General features: G+C 40.3%; 1 protein-coding gene across 3 annotated transcripts in view; it reads right to left on the reverse strand.

Moving 5' to 3' along the window:
• Positions 1-1,877: 1,877 nt before the first annotated feature.
• Positions 1,878-13,867, reverse strand: part of RPF2 (ribosome production factor 2 homolog) — a gene marked incomplete at its 5' end in the record, with an annotated part of 43,970 nt that continues 31,980 nt past the window's right edge. For all 3 annotated transcript variants that reach the window (XM_080806928.1, XM_080806929.1, XM_080806927.1), the window contains 2 exons: positions 1,878-3,887; positions 4,635-4,779. In XM_080806928.1, coding sequence (XP_080663054.1) covers positions 3,708-3,887; positions 4,635-4,779 — 325 coding nt within the window. In that variant the 3' untranslated portion in view covers positions 1,878-3,707. The remainder of the gene's footprint in view (positions 3,888-4,634; positions 4,780-13,867) is intronic.

The raw sequence follows: 13,867 nt of genomic DNA on the forward strand, positions 1-13,867 counted from the left end.
AAATTGAGGCTCTAGCTTTTGCTTAGTGTCTGCAAACTCACGTAAGTGTATGCACACACAGGCATAACGGAGCTCCCTGACATGGAATTAAAAACAAAAGCATTCCCACCTCATACAACACATTATAGTTTGTGTGTATTTGTGTTTCTGCGACATCGTTGGTTTGCACTTGTATAAAGGAGCTTCTTTACCAGGAACCTAAATTTGGACATTTACGGAAAACAAGTATGCAGCACTAGGAGGAAGTAGAAAGCTTCTTCCCATTTTCCTAGGCATTTTTAAGAAAATTTCAAAATAAGCTGTTTGGCTTTGGCTCACTCCTACTTGGTATGAACACTACCCAGGGCCCTCATGGGACCTTTAGTTACCTAGAGCTCCTCAGTACCTTAAGTGCATTTTGTCCTAAACCTTACCCAGTCTCTTCTTCTAGCCCTACCAAAACTGCTTTTCTCTCACAGAAGAGGGAATAGAGCTTAGTGGCAGCATCTCTTAAAATAACCAATGGTATGGAGACACCTGGACGGCTCAGTTGGTTAAGTGTCTGCTTTCGGCTCAGGTCATGATCCCAAGCTCCTGGGATCCTTGCTAAGCAGGGAGCCTGCTTCTCCTTCTGCCTGCCACTCCTGCTGCTTGTGCTCTCTCTCTGACAAATAAATAAAATCTTAAAGAAAAAAAAGATAATAATATGGTAGGTAGAATGTCAATGATCAAGTAGTAGCCTTCTTTTTTGCTACTGCTACTTACTCATTTTCATTTAAGCTTTATGATTTATAAATTAAATTTATAAATTGATTTGTGAAAAATAAAAACCCACAAAGCGTATATCTGATTATTTAGAACATACTGCTTCCTTCCATTTATATGTCTCTCTTAAAAATACTCTGTTCAAAGATAATTCAATATATTCTTGGACTTGTGATCTTTTGTTATCATTATAATGAAAATCTTTCTTTTTGAGATACATGCTAAAGTTTTTATATGCATGTATCAGCCACTTTACTATCATTAGTAGACTGCACAAAGGCATTTGGACTAATGGCTAATGAAGAGATGATGTGCTACCAACATCCCTGCCCCTGGTTCATGCGTGACTAAATTGAACATTACTAACCACAACCTTCTTTTTTAAAAAGTTCTCTAGTGTTGTAGAAAAATCAATGGAATGAAACAAATTGAGTAAATATTTAATTCCCTCATTCCCCCACCCCAGCTCAATGGTAGGCTCCTTTCAAGGCCTCTTGAAGTCTTCCTAACAAGGGACAGAATCAGCAATTGGCACGGTGAGAGTAGTTACTTTTAGTGGAGTTAATGATTGTAAGTTATTTGCTAACTGGCTTTTTCTTTTTTAAGATTTTATTTATTTATTTGACCGAGAGATAGCACAAGTAGGCAGAGCAGCAGGCAGAGGCAGAGGGAGAAGCAAGCTCTCCGCTGAGTAGGGAGACTGATGTGGGGATCCTGGGATTATGACCTGAGCAAGCTCTCCGCTGAGCAGGGAGACTGATGTGGGGATCCTGGGATTATGACCTGAGCCGAAGGCAGCCACTTAACCAACTGAGCCACCCAAGTGCCCCTAACTGGCTTCTTCTTACTGGGAAAGTCCTTGGATTAAATTTGGTTTAAAACATCTGAACAGGGGCGCCTGGGTGGCTCAGTGGGTTAAAGCCTCTGCCTTTGGCTCGGGTCATGATCCCAGGGTCCTGGGATCGAGCCCCGCATTGAGCTCTCTGCTCAGCAGGGAGCCTGCTTCCCTTCCCCTGTCTCTGCCTGCTGCTCTATTTGTGATCTCCCTCTGTCAAATAAACAAATAAAATCTTAAAAAAAAAAAAAAAAGCCAGCTGAACAAAGGAGGTTAGTATTGTAACCCACAGCGTCAATGGCCTTGATTCTTTCTCTCCCTCACAATACCGCCAGTTCTTGTGCAGAAAGCAACTCTCGATTGGTCCATTTCCTCCATGCCTGATTGTGGAGTCAGAAAGAAGCATGCTTCTATATTATTAGTTTATTTCTTCTTAAGTCAAGTTGGAAGCGAGAGAGAGGATGCAGTTCCTGCAGGTTTGAATGCTTCATCATACTTAGGTGAGAATTGAGGCAGTGAAAGAAAAAAAGTGCTTTAGCCAGTCTGCAGTGAATACATAGCTCAGATCCAGACACATTCAGGCTTTACATCGTCTCCGTGGTTGGCATATTTGTTTCCTACTCCCTGAGACAGTGTTATACAAACTTTAAGGCCTTCTCTTGATCCTGTGAAGCCACACTGGGTGCTGAAATCGCCCTTTTGTTTGCTCTCTCTAGGGCGGTGCTGACTGAATCTGTGTGATCTCTCCCAGTCCAGAACAGGACTGCTTTCTGCACACATCCACTAGCCACTTCCAGCAGCTCACTTGTGTTGCCCTCCTCGTGCACTGGTGGCAGGCCACGGGGTGGGATGACGTATGGGTGAGGCACTGAGAGTTGTGTGCGCCATGGACCATCTGTGGGGGTCTGCAGGCAAGCCATTTCTAGTGGCTCACGGGCAGATTCCTAATGGAGGATATGCTGTGGTCTCCTCGGTCCATGTTTGTTTACTGCCCTCTGAGAGCCCTGGGTGCTGTTAGGCCAGGTGCAGTCCACTCCCCGGCTGCGCAGTACATCTCAGTATTTTGGGTGGGGCTAGAAAGAGGGTTCTCTCTGACAGCATCCTGCAGGGCTAGGAGAGCCATGTGCTCCCTCACACCTTCTCCCTCCCCTCCCTGGGGAAACTGCAGGCTGGAAGGTTTCTCTTGGCGGATAGCTGGGTCACAGGGGCAGGGCTGATGAGGTTGAAGTGAAAACTGTTCTTCGTGCCCTCCTCAATCTGTCCAGTATCCGATTTGTTTTGCTCCACAGTGTGCTGTGTCTTCTCTGCTGGACGTCTTCAGAGGCACTTTCTTTAGTGTATGACCATGAATATTAGTGGGTTTTTGGGGAGGTGGAGGTGGTAGAAAATTAGTGGACATGCTCTTAAGAGAAATGTTTTAAAACACAAAGTTAAAAATCTCAAATGAATCTCTAACTGGAAGAATTTCAGGCACAGTAACAGAAGAGTGAAAAACAAAAGTCAGGTCGTAGGTATGTGTTGGGAGATGGGGTTAACTTTCCAGGTAACTCTATTAGGTGTGTATACAGTTCCTTTGGGCCATTTCTACTTTCCATGGCTTTCTTCCTTTATTGAAAGCTTAACCCAGAAGTTTGGTTGTTCTGGAGATCCCTCCTCACCTACCAACTCAATGAGACTTGCTGGGGGGTGGAGGTATGTGGCAGAGGGAATACCATAACATAGAGAGAAAATGACCCACCAGGATATACCTCAAAAGTGTCTGCCTGCGGCTCAGGTCATGATCCCAGAGTCCTGGGATCGAGCCCTGCATTGGCCTCTCTGCTCAGCGGGGAGCCTGCTCCTCCCTCTTCCACTCCCCCTGCTTGTGTTCCCTCTCTGGCTGTCTCTCTCTGTGTCAAATAAATAAATCTTTAAAAACAAAACAAAACGAAGAAACAAAGAGGCTTAATTCAACCTAATACCAGTAGATTAGTGTTCATAATATATATAATATATAGTTTAGGTAAATTACCATACTATAAAAACATTTAATAAAATCTTGTAAGAAACTTACAAATGACTGATGATTGATAATTCTCTTAAGTAAACAGACTACAGTAATAACATTATAGTCACTGGCTAAGTTCCATCAGTTTTTTTTCGTTCTCTTTGATTTTTTCTCCTGGTCTTCTGTTATCCTTTCTGCAGGTCGCTTCTTCAACCCCTTCATTTTCCTGGTTTGTAGTTTGCTTAGGTCTTGCTTCTGCATATGAATCCTTCCATAAGTTGTACCAAAAGTATCATGGGAGACATTTTTCTTCTTCTTTGGCTACGAAACAAAAATATATATATATAAACACGTAATTATATATATTAATTATATATATAATGGTATTTATGTATAAACTGGTAAAAATCTAGTGTACATTAACTATTTTACTAACAATTTCCATTAGTGATCACCTATTCAATATAATCTATAACCCTATAGACCTTTCTTCTCAAACTTAAATACATACAAATCACTTGGCAATCCTGTTAAAATGCATATTATAATTCAACACATCTGGGTGGGACCTGAGATTTAGCATTTCTAACAATTCCCAGGTAAACTGGCAGACCACACTTCAAAAAGCAAAACTACAGACTATGCTAACCATTATCATGCATTGAGATAATTTCTTGTGTTTAGCTTAAGGAATTGTGACTACCATTTAATCTTTACTAGCATTCCAGAGATACCATTTCTACTTGTTTTTTAAAACCATTCAAAAGTCAAAATAGGTTTTATCCAAGTATGGGTTACATACACATCCTGTACTCTAAATCCCCAATCTCCGCAATACCCCAATTTTCTTTCTTGCTGAAAACCAGCAGTCTTGGCTACCAGAAAGCTCTTAGCCATAGTTGATGTGTGCTTTCTACAACTCTTTTATTACCCTTTATGGTTGGCTTATTTGCTTCTTCCTCCTTTTCTTTGTTCTTAGAGTCTAATTTTATCTGTATCATTGATCTCTTTCTATATGTTCTTTAGTGTCCTATGCTGCAAACCCTTTTGGAAAGAAGAGTAGCAAACCTTGAGGGCTTTTGGCATTTTCATAGATAATTTATAAAGATCATCTGATGCCAGATGTGTCCTCCTTAGAACCAGATCCAATGAGGGTCCCATCTCTTCCAATTCAATCCTTGGTGTTCTGCAACCAGATTTCTTCAACAGCAACCTTTACAAAGCAGGAAAAAAAGAAATGTTGCTTTGACTTTGATGGAAGTCCTATCCCCTCAAATATTTTTGTTCAAGAGAATTACAGTTCATAAAATGACAGTCTTTAGGAGGCTAAGCTTCTTAAATACCTTCTGCATGTAGGCCAAGTATATTCTTTGGTTTGCTGCTTTTTAAAAATCGAAAACAAAAGAATACTACATTGTTGGGCACCTGGGTAGCTCAGTCAGTTAAGTGTCTGCCTTCAGCTCAGGTCATGATCTCAGGATCCTGGGATTGAACCCGGCATCTGGCTCCCTGCTCAGTGAGGAGTGTGCTTCTCCCTTCCCCTCTGACCCACCCCCTACTCGTGCTCGCTCTCTTTCACCTAAATAAAATCTTAAAAAAAAAAAAAAAAATATATATATATATATACACACACAATATTGTTGAGAAACAGTAAGAAAGACAATTCTTCTAAGAAATTAAATCCCCCCCTTTTTAAAAGATTTTATTTATTTATTTGAAAGAGAAGAAGAGGGCACCTGGGTGGCTCAGTGGGTTAAGCCTCTGCCTTCAGCTCAGGTCATGATCTCAGGGTCCTGGGATAGAGCCCCACATGGTTCTCTCTGCTCAGCAGGGAGTCTGCTTCCCCCTCTCTCTGCCTGCCTCTCTGCCTACTTGTGATCTCTATCAAATAAATAAATAAATAAATTTTCCAAAAAAAAAAAAAAAGGTTTGAGAGAGAAGAGTACAAGCTGCGGAGCAGGCAAGCAGCACAACGCAGGGCTTGATCCCAGGACCCTGGGATCATGACCTGAGCCGAAGGCAGATGCTTAGCTGAGCCACCCAGGTGCCCCAGAAATGGAATCCTTTGATTTGACTTCTTCATCTTATTTATAGATTTACATAATTATAAAAACAATTTCAACTGGGCCTTTGAAACATTCCATTTACATGATTAACAAATTCTTATTTCTCTAAGACCCATTCAGAATCCACTTCTGAGTATAGTATAGACACATACTGATCTCTATAGATTGGAATGAACTTTAAAACCCTAATATAACAAAACCACAACCTTCTAGATTCCATATGTCAAAATAGTTCTGGATCTGGAAACAGATGAGCAACACAGACAGAAAGAGAGGAGACTAACAAATTCTTTTTGTGAATGATACCACAAGAATAGCTCAAAGACCTGAAGATTATTTGAGCTAACTCAATTTGTTATAGTGGGCAGATCTCTACATGGAATAAAAGAATTAAATGAATAACAATGTTTATAAAAGATCAAACTTTTCAAAAAAAAAAAAAAAATCAAACTTTTCACACCAAAGGTAGAATATGAGAGAGGCAACAAATGACATGAGAGAAGAGACAGAACATAAGAGTACAAGCACAATAAGGAATACCTAAGAACAACAAACTCCAGAAAGCAGAAGTGAGTGTGCAGAAGCTCATTAACAGCCTTTTGGGCATTACATGCAGACGGTCTCCCCGTGGGAGGTGCATCTAGTGGCTGTAAGAAGAGTCTTAATGATAGATATGCTGTACCAGACACAGTTATTTACACCAAACTGAACAAGGCAAAAACAAAACAAAACAAACACCGACCTAGGATATGTAAAAAGCAGACATGTTAAACAATAAAAAAGATCTACTAACAATAAAAGATCACATGAGTATTAGTATGGGACTTGAAGAGAGCAAGCAGAGGGGAAATAAGCCAAAATAAGGGTGCTTAGACCACTCTCTTCATAGTGGTTCCAGGAAAAGAGCGCTGAGAGTACACCAGTCTCAGGCCCACAGTGGGGGAACAGAAGATGAAGTTGGTAATATCAGGGTCTCTTCCCTAAAAGCTGATTGAAGGTATATGGCAGCAGTGATCATTTGACTCTGCTGTAACTCACTTATTTCTGCTTTTGCATCCACATATTCAATACCTCCAAATAAATGACATTTATAAAGCTGAACTCATAACAAGATTACTATCTTGATTAACATCTTGGGTCCAATAGACTACTTAAGAAATCAGGGAAACTCTACATAGAAAAATAGCCAACTAAAAGTATTTCTACCACTTAAAATGGTTATTTTCAGCTAAATGGAAAAGTTGTAGATCTAGAACAGCTCATGGCATGCCTGACGGATTCACATTACCCAAGTACCTTTTTATCTATGCAAGTATCCTCCTACCAAAGTAATTTTTTGAGTATATAATTAAGATTATTTCCAATTAACTACATATATTTATCGTGTATGTGTGTGTATATATAGTATATATATATATACATATGCTGCTATTTACCAAAGAACTAAGTTACAGTGCCATACTGTCTGTGTAGATGATCTTTTTAAAAGATTTTTATTAATTTATTTGAGAGCGAGCGAGAGAGCATAAGCTGGGGTGGGGGATGGGCATGCAGGACAGAAGGAGAGGGAGAAGCAGACTCCCCACTGAGCAGGTAGCCCAACATAGGACTCAGTCCCAAGACTCAGAGATCATGACCCGAACTGAAGGCCAGACGCTTAACTGAATGAGCCACCCAGGTGCCCCTGTGTAAACGATCTTGCCTGAATTACCTCACTGGGCAGGTTTATTGGCAGATCAAATTGACAGAAACAGAAGAAAACTTTCTCCAATTTTCAGTTTTCTATGTATGGTTTCTGGTGACAGACTTATAATTCATTTTCTTTATTAAACTTTTAACAGTAAAATCTAAAATTATTATCATTTTGAGCATTCTTAGTTTTTTTTTTACAGTTTTGCCAAACTTCCTTGAATTTTTTTGTAATTTTTTTTCAATGTTCCAAGATTCATTGTTTATGTACCACAACCAGTGTTCCATGCAATATGTGCCCTCCTTAATACCCACCACCAGGCTCACCTATCCCACCACTCCCCTCCCCTCAGTTTGTTTCCCAGAGTCCACAGTTTCTCATGCTTCATCTCCCCGATTTCCCCCAACTCACTTCTCCTCTCCAACTCCCAATGTCCTCCGTGTTATTGCTTATGCTCCACAAATAAGTGAAACCATATGATAATTGACTTTCTCTGCTTATTTCACTCAGCCTCATCTCCTCCAGTCCCATCCATGTTGATATAAAAGTTGGGTATTCATCCTTTCTGGTGGAGGTGTAATATTCCATTGTATATATGGACCACATCTTCTTTATCCATTCATCTGTTGAAGGGCATCTTGGCTCTCTCCAGTTTGGCAATTCTAGCCATTGTTGCTATGTGGACACTGGAGTACAGATGGCCCTTCTTTTCACTACATCTGTATCTTTGGGGTAAATACCTAGTACTGCAATTGCAGGGTCATAGAGTAACTCTATTTTGAATTTCTTAAGGAATCTCCACACTGTTTTCCAAAGTGGCTGCACCAACTTGCACTTCCACTAACAGTGTAAGAAGGTTCCCCTTTCTCCACATCCTCTCCAACACTTGTTTACTGCCTTGTTAATTTTTTTCATTCTAACTGGTGTAAGGTGGTATCTCAATGTGTGTGTGGTTTTTTTTTTAAGATTTTATTTATTTATTTGATACAGAGAGATCACAAGTAGGCAGAGAGAGAGGGAAGCAGGCTCCCCACTAAGCAGAGAGCCCCATGTGGGGCTTAATCCCAGGACCCCGAGACAATGACCTGAGCTGAAGGCAGAGGCTCAACCCTCTGAGCCACCCAGGCGCCCCCTCAATGTGGTTTTGATTGGAATCTCCCTGATGGCTATTTTTCATGTGTCTGTTAGCCATTTGTATGTCTTCTTTGGAGACATACATGTTCATGTCTTCTGCCCATTTTTTGACATGATTATCTATCTTGTGTGTGTTGAGTCTGAGGAGTTTCTTACAGATCTTGGATATCAGCCCTTTGTCTGTAGTGTCATTTGCAAATATCTTCTCCTATTCTGTGGGCTGCCTCTTTGTTTTGCTGACTGTTTCCTTTGCTGTGAAGGTTTTAATCTTTTTTTTTTTTTAAGATTTTATTTATTTGACACAGAGAGAAAGATCACAAATAGGCAGAGAAGCAGGCAGAGAGAGAGGGGAAGCAGGCTCCCTGCTGAGCAGAGAGCCCAATGTGGGGCTTGATCCCAGGACCCTGAGATCATGACCTGAGCCAAAGGTGGAGACCCAACCCAATGAGCCACCCAGGCACCCCCAGAAGCTTTTGATCTTGATCAAGTCCCAAAAGTTCATTGTCGCTTTTGTTTCCTTTGCCTTTGGGGACATGTCTTAAAAGAAGTTACTGTGGCCGATATTGAAGAGGTTACCGCCTATGTTCTCCTCTAGGAGTTTGATAGATTCCTGCCTCACGTTGAGGTCTATTATCCATTTCGAGTTTATCTTTGTAAACTATGGTGTAAGAGAATGGTCAAGTTTCATTCTTCTATACATAGCTGCCCAATTTTCCCAGCACCATTTATTGAAGAGACTGTCTTTTTTCCACTGGTTATTTTTCCCACTTTGTCAAACATTATTTGACCACAGAGTTGAGGGTCCATATCTGGGCTCTCTACTCTGTTCCACTGGTCTATGTGTCTATTTTTATGCCAGTACCATGCTGTCTTAATGATCACAGCTTTGTGGTAAAGCTTGAAATCAGGCAATGTGATGCCCCAGTTTTTTCTTTTTCAACATTTCCTTAGCAATTCGGGGTATGGAACCATACAAATTTTAGGACTGTTTGTTCCAGCTCTTCGAAAAATGCCCGTGGAATTTTGATCAGGATGGCACTGAAAGTATAGATGGTTCTAGGCAGTATAGACACTTTAACAATGTTTATTCTTCAGATCCATGAGCATGGAATGCTTTTCCATGTTTTTGTGTCTTCTTCAATTTCTTTCATGAGTGTTCTGTAGTTCCTCAGGTACAGATCCTTTACCTCTTTGGTTAGATTTATTCCCAGGTATCTTATGGTTCTTGGTGCTACAGTAGATAGAATCGATTCTCTAATTTCCCTTTGTATATTTTCATTGTTAATGTATAAGAAAGCAACGAATTTCTGCACAATGATTTTGTATCCTGCCACATTACTGAATTGCTGTATGAGTTCTAGTAGTTTGGGGGTGGAGTCTTTTGGGTTTTCCATATGAAGTATCATGTCATCTTCGAAGAGAGAGAATTTGACTACTTCTTTGCCAACATGAGTACCTTTTATTTCTTTTTGTTGTCTGCTGTTGCTAGGACTTCTAGTACTATGTTGAACAACAGCGGCAAGAGTGGACATCCTTGTCATGTTCCTGATCTCAAAGGGAAGGCTGTCAGCTTTTCCCCATTGAGGATGATACTCACTGTGGGTTTTTCATAGACTTTATGAAGTTGAGGAATGTTCTCACAATGTTCTCACATATCCCAAAGTATAGGGATCTATACTTTGAAGCATTTTAATCAGAAATGGATGCTGTATCTTGTCCAATGGTTTTTCTGCATCAATTGAGAAGACCACATGGTTCTTCTCTCTTCTCTTATTGATTTGTTCTATCACATCAATTGATTTGCAAGTGTTGAACCACCTTGCATCCCAGGGATAAATCCCACCTGGTCATGGTGGATAATCTTTTTAATGTACTGTTGAATCCTATTAGCTAGGATCTTGTTGAGAATCTTGGCATCCATATTCATCAGGATATTGGCCTGAAATTCTCCTTTTTGATGGGGTCTTTGCCTGGTCTGGGGATCAGGGTAATGCTGGCTTCACAGAAAGAGTCTGGAAGTTTTCCTTCTGTTTCTATTTTTGAAACAGCTTCAGAAGAATAGGTATTATTTCTTCTTTGAATGTTGGTAGAATTCTCCAGGGAATTCATCAGATCCTGGGCTCCTGTTTTTTCGGAAGTTTTTGATCACTGCTTCAATCTCGATACTAGATATTGTCTATTCAGGTTGTCAATTTCTTCCTGAATCAGTTTTGGAAGTTTACAGGTTTCCAGGAATGCACCCATTTCTTCTAGGTTGCTTAACCTATTGGCATATAACCGTTGATAATAATTTCTGATGATTGTTTCCATTTCTTTGGTGTTAGTCGTGATCTCTCCCCTTTCATTCGTAATTTTATTAATTTGGGCCCTCTCTCTTTCCTTTTGGATTAGTTTGGCCAGTAGTTTATTGAGCTTATTGATTCTTTCAAAAAACCAGTTTCATTTTGTTGATGTGTTCTACTGTATCTCTAGTTTCTATCTCATTGATCTCTGTTCTAATTTTAAATATTTCCCTTCTTGTGTGTGGGGTTGGCTTAATTTGTTGTTGACTTTCCAGTTCTTTAAGGTATAAAGAGATATGGTGTATTCTGGATTTTTCAATTTTTCTGAGTGAGGCTTGGATGGCTATGTATTTCCCCCTTAGGACCACATTTGCCCATAGGTTTTGGGACCAATGTGTCTTCATTCTCAATGGTTTCCATGAATTGTTTAAGTTTTTCTTTGATTTCCTGGTTTAGAATCTAAAAGTATTATTAATCTTTTTTAAAAAACCATCTGTTTACTTTTCCTCAGAGGGAATGTATTAATAAAGAACTTACAAATGATTTTTGTGATCACACTAAGCAAAAAGAAGAGACTGACATTGACTCATTAAAAGCAAAATTAAGGGGCACCTGGGTGGCTCAGTTGGTTAACCCTCTTCCTTCAGCTCAGGTCATGATCTCAGGTCCTGGAATCCAGCACCACATCAGGCTCTCTGCTCAACAAGGAGCCTGCTTCCCTTGCCCCATCCCCTGCCTGCTTCTCTGCCTACTTGTGATCTCTGTCAAATAAATAAGTAAAATCTTTCAAAATAAATAAATAAATAAATAAATAAAAAGATTAAAACGCTTTCCTTCACCCCCATCCCACCATACACACCGCAGTTTTTTTTTAAGATAGACATTTCATTTCCAGGCCATCATGTCTCCAGCCTACACCCAGAACTGTTACATCATATGCCTATCAATCTCCATCTTGGATCCTAACCTCAAGCTTTGTTTTGTTTTGTCTCCCTGTAAGCTCTAAATCAAAAGAGACATTCAATTCTGCAAGGCTCTATGGTACATCAGGATGCAGGGATGAAAAGACATCCCAACTCTTTCCTTCTCAAAAGGGCTCAGGCTATTAGCTATGTTGATGGGTAATTTCCATATATATATATATATTTTTTTTTTAAGATTTTATTTATCTATTTGACAGAGAGAGATCACAAGTAGGCAGAGAGGTAGGCAGAGAGAGGGGGAGAGGGAAGCAGGCTCCCCGCTGAGCAGAGAGCCCGATGCGGGACTTGATCCCAGGACCCTGAGATCATGACCCGAGCCGAAGGCAGCGGCTCAACCCACTGAGCCACCCAGGCGCCCCAATTTCCATATATTTTAAAACAATATTTGCAGGGCACCTGGGTGGCTCAGTCCATTAAGCTTCTGCCTTCAGCTCAGGTCATGGTCCTGTGGTCCCGGGATCAAGCCCCACATTGGGTTCCCTGCTTGCTGGGGAGCCTGCCTCTCCCTCTCTCTCTGCCTGCCACTCCTCCTGCTTGTGCACGCTCTAATAAATAAAATCAATCAATTAATCAATAAAAATAAAACATTATTTGCCTATTCCTGGAGGAAGACTGCCATTACCATTCTTGTTCAAGTTGTAATTTCCCTATTTTTCTCCCTTCCATATCCCTCTCTTCTGCTGATGTTTTTCATTACTTAAACTCCATGCCTACAATGCTGTTTGCTTTTTAAGGTATGCTAATACTTCCTTGTTTTGCATATTTCTCCCCATAGAACCTAACCAATGTCATGGCAAAGGCAAATGTGGCAGTTACTAAAAATTTCCTGTTTTATATGCATGGCTTTGACTTTATAGTGAATAAAATTCTCCAAGGAATATAAACGGTCACTCACATATGAGGAATTATTATACAATACATGGGAAGAGGTCATTAACAATGATTTATTCCCCCCAAAAGGTCAAATCAAAGGTTATATTAATATAATTTCATGTTTACACTTTCTTTCATCCAAAAAATTCAAAGCCATTTTCTAAGATTAACCTTATTAACTTTACAAATGTGCACCAATGGTAACTATTACCTTTTACCAACTGCTTAAGGGCTGGTTCCAAGTAAAAGAGGGCAGGACACCTAAGTGTAGCTTGCAAGAGTGCCTAAGGAACCACACTAAGTGAGACACACTTCTCCAGCATCTTCCCACCTCTATATACAACCCCCACCCCCTTATAAAGGAATTACTATTGATCTTTTAGGGACCGCAGAATCACATGAATGGTATCACTCACTACCTTTTGCAGAGGAAAAACGGAGGCCCTAAGAAGTGACCTGCCTAGGTCATGCAGCTAAGCCTGGTCCAGAGCCAGCTCAGTGGGCTCAGAGGTGATGCTCATCCCTCGGACCACTTCTTCCTTCCTCTCCCAAGGGCGGCACAGCCTCTGCAGACTAAGCTAATCTACATCTGATGATTTGTTTTTTTCCACTAGCAGCTTGCTCTCAATCACACAGTCCATTTTCTATTATAAATCAATAGCTAGCATGTATTACTAGGCCTGTATAAAACAACTGGGATTAAATTTATACTAGGGTCTCTGCTCTCAAAAGTTCACACCTTTTTTTTTTTCATCATGGGACATGCCATGCTAACCTAATGTGATTCCAACAATTCTTTTTTTTTTTTTTAAGATTTTATTTATTTATTTATTTGACAGGAAGAGATCACAAGTAGGCAGAGAGGCCGGCAGAGAGAGGAGGAAGCAGGCTCCCTGCAGAGGAGAGAGCCTGATGCGGGGCTCGATCCTAGGACCCTGGGATCATGACCTGAGCTGAAGGCAGAGGCTTTAACCCACTGAGCCACCCAGGTGCCCCGATTCCAGCAATTCTTAAAGTAAGTAGGTGAGTATATGTGTAATTACACTGCTTAATTTATCCACGTTCTGATGTCTGATTTGCTAATTTTCTGTCCATTTTATTTTCTCTGCATTTCTTTCTTTACAAATTAATCTTTCTTTTCACTAAATACGAGTTCTGATACAAGTGAATACTTTCTTTGACACTGTTTACAATAAGAGTTTTAGATTACTGTCATTCATTTCTCATTCTCAAAGATGTTGCTCTTTATATTTTTATCTCCTTTATATCTCCA

Source organism: Martes martes (genome assembly GCF_963455335.1).
Source record: "Martes martes genome assembly, chromosome: 6".
In the NCBI taxonomy this organism is placed as follows: Eukaryota; Metazoa; Chordata; class Mammalia; order Carnivora; family Mustelidae; genus Martes; species Martes martes.